Source organism: Oncorhynchus clarkii, chromosome 6 (genome assembly GCF_045791955.1).
Source record: "Oncorhynchus clarkii lewisi isolate Uvic-CL-2024 chromosome 6, UVic_Ocla_1.0, whole genome shotgun sequence".
NCBI lineage: Eukaryota > Metazoa > Chordata > Actinopteri > Salmoniformes > Salmonidae > Oncorhynchus > Oncorhynchus clarkii.
The window spans coordinates 26,483,434-26,493,742 of record NC_092152.1 but is presented as its reverse complement, the minus strand read 5'-3'; the positions used below and the strand labels follow the sequence as shown (position 1 = coordinate 26,493,742).

General features: G+C 42.7%; 1 protein-coding gene across 1 annotated transcript; it reads right to left on the bottom strand.

Moving 5' to 3' along the window:
• Positions 1–479: 479 nt before the first annotated feature.
• LOC139412004 (transcription cofactor vestigial-like protein 4) lies at positions 480–6,474 on the bottom strand. The gene is made up of 5 exons (XM_071158781.1): positions 6,338–6,474; positions 4,255–4,378; positions 3,863–4,133; positions 2,020–2,107; positions 480–1,902 (listed from the first exon to the last, which is right to left on the bottom strand). Exons 1-5 carry the CDS (start codon positions 6,402–6,404, stop codon positions 1,592–1,594), a joined length of 861 nt encoding a protein of 286 aa, XP_071014882.1. The 5' UTR covers positions 6,405–6,474; the 3' UTR covers positions 480–1,591.
• Positions 6,475–10,309: the final 3,835 nt, after the last annotated feature.

The following is a 10,309-nucleotide window of genomic DNA, read 5'->3' as shown; positions in this document are numbered from 1 at the left end:
CTCACTTTCTCCATTCCCTTGCCAAACAGGATCTGTAGGATCTTTGTGAATAATTTTCTCAGGAGACAGGAATGCTTGAACATAAGCCTGCTGGGACATGCTCCTGACATTCCCAAAATCTCCCAGAAAAAAAGCCCCTATTGAGGACGAGTATTCACCTTTCTTTAGTTTTAAACCCAGGAGGAATAGGGATTCAAACCCCTCTAAATGCTGCCATGACTCAATCACCAAAAGGTATATAAACATCTCCCTTTCCGCAAAGAATCAAGTGCTGAATGCCATAATGCTTCCATCTTGTGACGTGGTGTACGTGCACACTATAAAGGATGTACCCCAGACACAGTGACTCACCACTGAAATTAAGCTGTCTGGAACGCTACCTTGAATGTCTACAGGAGTAGTATTCACATGAGAATCTGACTTCTTTACTGAGACGTGGAAGTGACACATAACCAACCTTTCTGACCTTTTTAAAAATATTTTTATTTATTTAATTTTACCCCTTTATCTCCCCAAATTCGTGGTATCCAATTGTTATTAGCTACTATCTTGTCGCGTCGCTACAACTCCCGTACGGGCTCGGGAGAGACGAAGGTTGAAAGTCATGCGTGCGCCACAGGAGTCGCTGGTGCGCGATGAGACAAGGATATCCCTACCTGCCAAACCCTCCCTAACCCGGACGACGCTAGGCCAATTGTGCGTCGCCCCACGGACCTTTCTGACCTTGTCTTCTTTAATGTAAGGTCATAAAGCATACCAGTATTTGTAATTGTAAGTTAGTGGTACTTGCATTTTTGTTTTACAGTATAGACAATCACAGTCATAGGCTCCAGGGAGGTAATTATATTGAATTTATATAATGCATTTTATCAGTGTTCAAAATACTCCATATTTTTCAAAGTACATCATATAAAAATTGCACACTCAAAATGTTTTCGTAAATCACCAGGTTGCTTTTCATACAAGAATATTGTTAATTTAAGTTAGGTATATTTTATTTAATAAAGCCTCAACTTGTAATATCCAGTCACAAATAGGTTTTTCCTTTTGAGTTGTTCTTTTTAAGTTGATTTTATGCAAAAACACAAAGTTACTGTATTGAACAGGTTTGGTAAACAAATTTGTACAGTAGATTAGCACAGTAGTTTAGTATGAGAAAATAGGATCTAGGATCGTTAAAAGCATACAGTATAAATACACAATCATGAAAGTTGTGGCATCTTCACCGCATGAAATATGACACATTTACTGAAATATGTTGGCCATCTATTTCAGAGATAGATATGCTATTAAAAAGTCTGGGACAGAAATTAAGAGAAATAAAGACATCACATCACTGTAACATTTGCTTGTCCCTTGATATTAGACCAATAAACCCCCTTTCCACAAACAGGGCATAGACTCATAGAGATGCTCTCAATGGTTCAACCATAGAGTAGGTAAGTATTCCTGCATTCCTGTTCTCTAGTCTACCCTTGCTCAATAACTTTTTCCTTTGTGCTTTCATTTGTTGAAAAGCATGGACCTGCTGTTGTATTGCATAAAAAACTACTCAAAGTTAATTCTTTCTTCAGGAAAGGTCTCTGTAGTTTTATTTGACTGACCAGAAGCTGGAGGTGGGAGTAGTGGTACTTGGAGACTCTTTGGGAGCTTGGCTTGGGCTGTGGCTGTAGCTGGGGGAGTGAGTGACACTTGGGCTGCTGGATGGTGAGGATGTAGACGAGGAGCACGAGGAGGATTTAGATTTGATCTCAAGCCACTTCCCTCCCAAGGCTTTGGCAAAGTGGTCATCCACAGAGACGCTGATGGAGAGCTGGCGGGAGCTGGCCCTTTGGTAGTCCATCCCCAGGCTTCTCTTGAAATGCTCCTCCACCACATGGTCATAGCTGTGCTTATATAGCACTGCAATGGAGAGAATACCAAACAAAGGTCAGAGGCATAATTCTTAACAAGTCTGCAATACAACAACAGCATTGTAGCACTACAGTTTTTATTGAGATAAAGGAGAATGATACTGACCTGTGGAGGAGTGGTTGCTGCTGCGGAACTCAGATCTGCAGGTGGGCTTTCTTGTAGAGGAGACACAGGTTATCACAGAAGGACGCATCTGAAAGAGGCAAAACAATTACATTTTAAAAAGTGTTTAAACATTATAAGATTCCGTACAGAACAATGTTATCGAAAACCTAATTCCCCCCCAGAACAATAGGATGAACATGTCAATGTAAACATAGCACATTAAGCCATCACTAACTTTTTGTTGAAGGCTCAGTATGACTTTAGGATAGAACATTTATTTGGTTATAGGATGGGGCCTGAAAGCTGTTCACCCTCATCAGGTTGGCACAAACAGGTCAAAGAAAGAGATGTCTGTTTAGTCATGTTGAGGACATTCCTCCCACCATTGCTCACATTTTCTCCCCGAATCCGGCTGGATTGCATATCTTGGACAAGCAGAAGCCTGTAAAGGCTCTTGGGAATAGAATGTGCCTGAGCGTTTATAATCACTACAGAGATCGCAGAGATACACTATATATACAAAAGTACGTGGACACACCTTCAAATGAGTGGATTCGACTATTTCAGCCACGCACGTAGCTGACAGGTGTATAAAATCGAACACACAGCCATGCAATCTCCATAGACATACATTGGCAGTAGAATGGCCTTACTGATGAGCTCAGTGACTTTCAACGTGGCACCTTCATAGGATGCCACCTTTCTAACAAGTCAGTTAGTCTGTCTGCCCTGCTAGACAGCTGCCTTGGTCCACTGTAAGTGCTGTTATTGTGAAGTGGGAATGTCTAGGAGCAACAATGGCTCAGCCGTGAAATGGTAGGCCATACAAGCTCACAGAATGGGACTGCCAAGTGCTGAAGTGCGTACCATGTAAAAAATCATCTGCCCTCGGTTGCAACACTCACTACCAAGTTCCAAACTGCCTCTGAGAGCAACGTCAGCACAATAACTGTTCATTGGGAGCTTAATGAACTTAGTTTCCATGGCCGAGCAAGCCTAAGATCACCATCCTATGCGCAATGTCAAGCTTCGGCTGGAGTAGTGAAAAGCTTGCTGCCATTGGACTCTGGAGCAGTGGAAACATGTTCTCTAGAGTGATGAATCACACTTTACCATCTGGCAGTCTGATGGACAAATCTGGGTTTGGAGGATGCCAAGAGAACACTACCTGCCAACGGTAAAGTTTGGTGGAGGAGGATGGTCTGAGGCTGTTTTTCATGGTTTGGGCTAGGCCACTTAATTGCAGTGAAGGAAAATGTTTACACTACAGCATACAATTACATTCTAGACGATTCTGTGCTTCCACCTTTGTGGCAACAGTTTGGGGAAGGCCCTTTCCTGTTTCAGCATGACAAGGCCCCCTTGCACAAAGCGAGGTCCATACAGAAATGGTTTGTAGAGATCGGTGTGGAAGAACTTGACTGGCCTGCACAGAGCCCTGACCTCAACACCATCAAACACCTTTGGGATGAATTGGAACGCTGACTGCAAGCCAGGCCTAATCGCCCAACCTTAATGCCCGACCTCACTAATGATCTTGTGGCTGAATGGAAGCAAGTCCCCGCAGCAATGTTCCAACATCTAGTGAAACACCTTCCCAGAAGAGTGGAGGCTGTTATAGAAGCGAAGGGGGGGCCAACTCCATATTAATGCCCATGATTTTGGAAGGAGATGTTTGACAGGTATCCACTTACTTTTGGTCATGTAGTGTACGTAGGCTCTGACTGCCTAGGGCTACACTGAGAGATTACTGAGGCACTCATGACTGAGACAAACCAGAAAACCCATCCTTCATGTTGTTAGCACCTGGACCCACTATTATAATTGTTCCTCTTGAAATTACCTGTATCTGATTGGTGGATGTAGTGCTTTTGGTTTTCTTCTCTGTCCTCTCAGGCTCTTTCCTTGGTTTCTTAATTAGGTCCAGTGGTTCATCCATAGGTGGTGTGGGATACACATGATGGGGAAGATGACCTGTGGGGCTGGGGGTTGGGCTCCAGGAGGATGTGGGGCTTGGGGTTGGGCTCCAGGAGGATGTGGGGCTCTGGGGAACACTAAACACAGCTGGCCTCTGAGCACTTCTCATGTTGCTTTTGCTCTGTGCCCTCTCTCGCCTGAAACACAAAATCACATGCTGAAACATGGAATCACACACTGGACATGGCGTTATGAAACCAATGGTTGTCAATTATGAAGTTATAGAGGGGGATTAAGACATGTGCAGGTTTCACAAACCGTTCTTCCAATGTTAGGCCACGCTCAGAGCTGTGTTTGCGCTTGACTGGATGCACTGGTGGTACTCGAACTCTCTCATTTGTCATATGCCTGTATCTATCTTCACTTCTTAGGTTGGGCTGACCTACAAGAGGAAAGATCAGGCACACATAAAGCTAATGGTTACTATTTGAAATAATATACACTACACTTATTGGCAAAGATATTGGCACAGATAAGGATGGCTTACACCTAACTAACCAGTCATTAGGTGTGGCAATGAGTAAATAGGTGACGGGTTGTTTTGATCCGTGGAACTGTGACATACAGTTCATCACCTGTATGAGTAGTTTGTGGCCGTGGGAAAGCTTTCATGCCACCGTTAATTGTAAACTCTGTTAAGCTGTGGAACTAGACATACCAGATTGGTGAGTGTTACAATTCTTCTTGATTCAATGTTAACTGTAAATGTTGTATTTCAACATACAGTGATGATGACACCTATCTTATTTACATATCTAAGAGAGTAAGATTCGTTTATATGCAAAATGTGGATTGAGCTGGACAAACTTAAGATAACTAATGTCTCACAACCATCATTACAATACACACATCACACAGAAGCATTCTCTTCATTGTGAGAAACTAACAGAAACATCAACAGGTGCTAACATCCTTTGTGTTATTTACACTACATTTTAGTCATTTATCAGACACTCTTATCCAGAGCGACTTACATTGCATTCATCTTAAGATAGCTAGGTGGGACAACCACATATCACACTCATAGTAAGTACATTTTTCCTCAATAAAGTAGCTATCAGAGCTGGTGCAAGGGGCTGTGGGATTATTTAAGATACTATTTGTAGAGGAAGGGTCCAGATGTTTTCGAAAGATGGACTGTCCTAGGTAGGTTCAGATGGAAGCTGGTTTCACCATTGGGTTGCCATGAGAGAGAAGAGCTTGGACTGGGCTGAGCAGGGGCTGCCCTCCCATAGAGGTGGGAGGGCCAAGAGACCAGAGGTGGCAGAATGTGACGTTTACCAACGTCAGTACACTGGCATTTGTTTTTTATAAAGCTGACACCAGTCCTCTTCACACCTCACATTATGTTGTTTCTTTAAAGCTAAATTCCTTGAACTATATTCAAATTGGCATTGTCAATATACCAAAAGAAATGCACCACATTAGCATGCAATGCTCCACTACCACATTGAGATACAATGCTGAATGATTAGGTCATGTTAGTACTGTACATGAATGGTCCCCTTAATCTCAAATACTCCCCCTATCCACAATCGTCAGTCCAATCCACATCTCAAACAGTCATGTCCCTCAACCCCAACCTCTCACCTATGACCTCCCATTCTGTCCCTCAGACAGCATAGTGTCACAGTGGATGCCCGTGGAGGGTGACAGGGAGAAAACCACACCTTGCCTGACTGACGTTATGATGCCTGAGGCATGGTTATTTGTTATTTGTTATTTGTATCAGTAGAAGAAACAAGAGGGCAGTATCTTCAGATCCTCTCCATCTGCCACAGTTATTCCCATCATCTGACATAAACCTCTCTGAAGTAATGCTTGAGAGCAAGACATTTAGAAGCAAGTTGACATTTTACCAATGGAGGGACTAATTTATAGTTGCTAACTATTCTTAATTGTTGTTATAGCCTTAAGTGGATATAGTGAGGCATTATTGTCACATTCGTCAACATTATCTTAAACTCAACCCCCTCCCCAAAAAAGTAAAAAGTAAAAATATGTATTGGTTTCTTAAATGAGATTGTTAAAGTTGCTGGATTACATATTGTTTTTATACAATACAAACAGTCAGCTAAAATGTACTCAAAGACATTTACTCGGACTTAGTAAAAGTTATTTTATATAGACCCTAAACATTTGCATTTCTAATGACTTTAGTTGAACTAGCTAAGCTAATTACGAAGTAATAATGATCTAATAACAACTGTGTCATCATACATGATAACAATGCATGTTGCAGCAATAAATACTACTATTTAAAGTAGCAGGGATCACAGCAGCACAATTCTATTTTGTGAAACAATAGTAGGCCTATAAGAAAATAAATAAGATATACTACCTTCCAAGATGTAGACCTTGAAGCCACTGCTCATCCGAGTTATGTATTGCAAGTTTGCAACAGCCATGTTTCCTTGTCTTTGTCTGTGAATAAAGCAAACTGCAGAGGACCACCTTGACTGTTCGAGCTAAAAAGACACAATGAGCCTAAACTCTGGTTGGAAAAGGAAAGTCAACGAGATGCTGGGCTTGATCTCGGCAAGGTAACGTATTAGGAGGCTGCGCAGAGCTGCTGTGTCTTCCAGGAAACCCTATTGCTGCAATGTCATTGGTCGCTCTCAAGCCAATCACAACCTCATCGCTTTTAGATGTTTATGTTAATGTTGCAGGAAGAGTGGGTTCACAGGTAGATACTTCAAATAGGAAAAATTATATTAAACTGTTCCCTGACTGTCCCTGCACCAACCAACCATACGTTTACCTCACTTTCAGGCATAAACAGGAATGTAACATAGATTACTTTACATTCAATTCAACGGAGACTCAAAACAAGAAAACACTGATAATGTCACAAAGCACTTTTTTCCATGTTTTGTACCTCTCCCAGAATCCACTGCGAACTTCAGGTGTATCTGTTGTCTCCACTCTGGAAGTCAGCACCTGTCCTCTGCCCTTCCCTCACTCCTAATCTACAATCTCACCAAACTGCATTTCTTCGAGTGCTTAGCCCACCAGAGCTCCAGTCATTCCACTGACCTGCCCATACATGCACACAGCTGTACTGTGAGCCAGCCTAACCATTAATGAAAAGGCTATTGTTGATGGCCAGACAAAGGCCCCTAAATCCTGGAAAAACCTCTGCACTGAGAAACAATCTTGTCTGAGCATGCTGAAGAGTCTGGACATACATGAGCATACTCTCAGCACACAAGTGACCACAACAACACTCAGGACCTGACACATTTACAGGCACTTATAAAATACATAAAAAAATGACAACAAATCAAATCAAATTTTATTTGTCACATACACATGGTTAGCAGATGTTAATGCAAGTGTAGCGAAATGCTTGTGCTTCTAGTTCCGACAATGCAGTAAAAATCAACAAGTAATCTAACTAACAATTCCAAAACTACTGTCTTATACAAACAAGTGTAAGGGGATAAAGAATATGTACATAAAGATATATGAATGAATGATGGTACAGAGCGGCATAGGCAAGATGCAGTAGATGGTATCGAGTACAGTATATACATATGAGATGAGTATGTAAACAAAGTGGCATAGTTAAAGTGGCTAGTGATACATGTATTACATAAAGATGCAGTAGATGATATAGAGTACAGTATATACGTATACATATGAGATGAATAATGTAGGGTATGTAAACATTATATTAGGTAGCATTGTTTAAAGTGGCTAGTGATATATTTTACATCATTTCCCATCAATTCCCATTATTAAAGTGGCTGGAGTTGAGTCAGTGTGTTGGCAGCAGCCACTCAATGTTAGTGGTGGCTGTTTAACAGTCTGATGGCCGTGAGATAGAAGCTGTTTTTCAGTCTCTCTGTCCCAGCTTTGATGCACCTGTACTGACCTCGCCTTCTGGATGATAGCGGGGTGAACAGGCAGTGGCTCGGGTGGTTGTTGTCCTTGATGATCTTTATGGCCTTCCTGTAACATCGGGTGGTGTAGGTGTCCTGGAGGGCAGGTAGTTTGCCCCCGGTGATGCGTTGTGCAGACCTCACTACCCTCTGGAGAGCCTTACGGTTGTGGGCGGAGCAGTTGCCGTACCAGGCGGTGATACAACCCGCCAGGATGCTCTCGATTGTGCATCTGTAGAAGTTTGTGAGTGCTTTTGGTGACAAGCCAAATTTCTTCAGCCTCCTGAGGTTGAAGAAGCGCTGCTGCGCCTTCTTCACAATGCTGTCTGTGTGGGTGGACCAATTCAGTTTGTCTGTGATGTGTATGCCGAGGAACTTAAAACTTGCTACCCTCTCCACTACTGTTCCATCGATGTGGATAGGGGGGTGTTCCCTCTGCTGTTTCCTGAGGTCCACAATCATCTCCTTAGTTTTGTTGACGTTGAGTGTGAGGTTATTTTCCTGACACCACACTCCGAGGGCCCTCACCTCCTGCCTGTAGGCCGTCTCGTCGTTGTTGGTAATCAAGCCTACCACAGTTGTGTCGTCCGCAAACTTGATGATTGAGTTGGAGGCGTGCGTGGCCACGCAGTCGTAGGTGAACAGGGAGTACAGGAGAGGGCTCAGAACGCACCCTTGTGGGGCCCCAGTGTTGAGGATCAGCGGGGTGGAGATGTTGTTGCCTACCCTCACCACCTGGGGGCGGACCGTCAGGAAGTCCAGTACCCAGTTGCACAGGGCAGGGTCGAGACCCAGGGTCTCGAGCTTGATGACGAGCTTGGAGGGTACTATGGTGTTAAATGCCGAGCTGTAGTCGATGAACAGCATTCTCACATAGGTATTCCTCTTGTCCAGATGGGTTAGGGCAGTGTGCAGTGTGGTTGAGATTGCATCGTCTGTGGACCTATTTGGGCGGTAAGCAAATTGGAGTGGGTCTAGGGTGTCAGGTAGGGTGGAGGTGATATGGTTCTTGACTAGTCTCTCAAAGCACTTCATGATGACGGAAGTGAGTGCTACGGGGCGGTAGTCGTTTAGCTCAGTTACCTTAGCTTTCTTGGGAACAGGAACAATGGTGGCCCTCTTGAAACATGTAGGAACAGCAGACTGGGATAGGGATTGATTGAATATGTCCGTAAACACGGCCTGCAGCCTTGCGAGGGTTAACACGTGTTTATATGTTTTACTCACCTCGGCTGCAGTGAAGGAGAGGCCGCATGTTTTGGTTGCAGGCCGTGTCAGTGGTACTGTATTGTCCTCAAAGCAGGCAAAAAAGTTATTTAGTCTGCCTGGGAGCAAGACATCCTGGTCCGTGACGGGGCTGGTTTTCATTTTGTAATCCGTGATTGACTGTAGACCCTGCCACATACGTCTTGTGTCTGAGCTGTTGAATTGAGATTCTACTTTGTCTCTATACTGACGCTTAGCTTGTTTGATTGCCTTGCGGAGGGAATAAAAATGTGGTTATAGCCTATTTATGTTCCTTTTGTAACATGATTAAAGGGTAAAATAAATTATTTAAATATCTTAGCTGGTTTATGTTTTAAGAATGCCCTCTGGAGTTATTGATAGGCCTATATTCGGTTGTATATACCTGTTGTATAAATATATATATATATATATATATATTTTTTTTATATATTTTTTTTGTGTGTGTGTGTGTGTGACCCAGCTCTGTGAAAGCCTCAACAAATATGGAGACTACTGTCAAAATAGGATAGGTGCCGCTTTGAAGCAAGTCAAGCTCAACAATGACCCCTTGGGGCACACACTGGCATTTCTAACATTTTATTCTTTGAATTTAGTTGATTATGACTTATCTAAACTTCATGAATAGGGGAGAGTGGGGTAATTTGAGCCAAAAGGGTGGGTTGAGCCAACGTCGCTTCTGGGAAACCATACACACAATTAATCATTTGACAAAATATTTGGGAAGAGGTTATAATTTCATGGAGTCTGTGAAGGAAGAAAAAAAACAAATGATTTTCACAAAGTCTAATTAATTTATTTTCATGATGCTTGTATCTAAACCAAAGTCGACAATTTTAAGATTGTTCTAAACAATCAGTTGGGGTATTTATAAGCTTCAATATGAGGTCCTAAACCTAGCCTGAAAGTGCATCCTTATAGCTGTGTGGGCCAATATAGTCAAAATCTTTGCCTTGGGGTAAGTTGAGCCAATGGTTGAGCCAATGGAAAGTTTAGCAAATTGTGTATATGCAAGGAATTATTGCTGGGATATGCAGTAACAACAGGGCCTGGCCTTTTAAAAGTGTTTAAAAGGTGTTAGGTGTTTGAGCCTGTGTTAAAATATGGTCATATTTAATTCAGCACATACATTTGTTGTCACGCCCTGATCTGTTTCACATGTCCTTGTGATTGTCTCCACCCCT

Bases quoted from the DNA above. Each gene is read 5' to 3' on its own strand.
- LOC139412004 (XM_071158781.1), bottom strand. From the start codon at position 6,404: ATGGCTGTTGCAAACTTGCAATACATAACTCGGATGAGCAGTGGCTTC. The intron at 4,379-6,337 runs GTAGTATATCTT...TTCCTCTTGTAG, and splicing joins CAAGGTCTACATCTTGGAAG to GTCAGCCCAACCTAAGAAGT. The intron at 2,108-3,862 runs GTAATTTCAAGA...TGCCTCTTTCAG, and splicing joins CATCCACCAATCAGATACAG to ATGCGTCCTTCTGTGATAAC.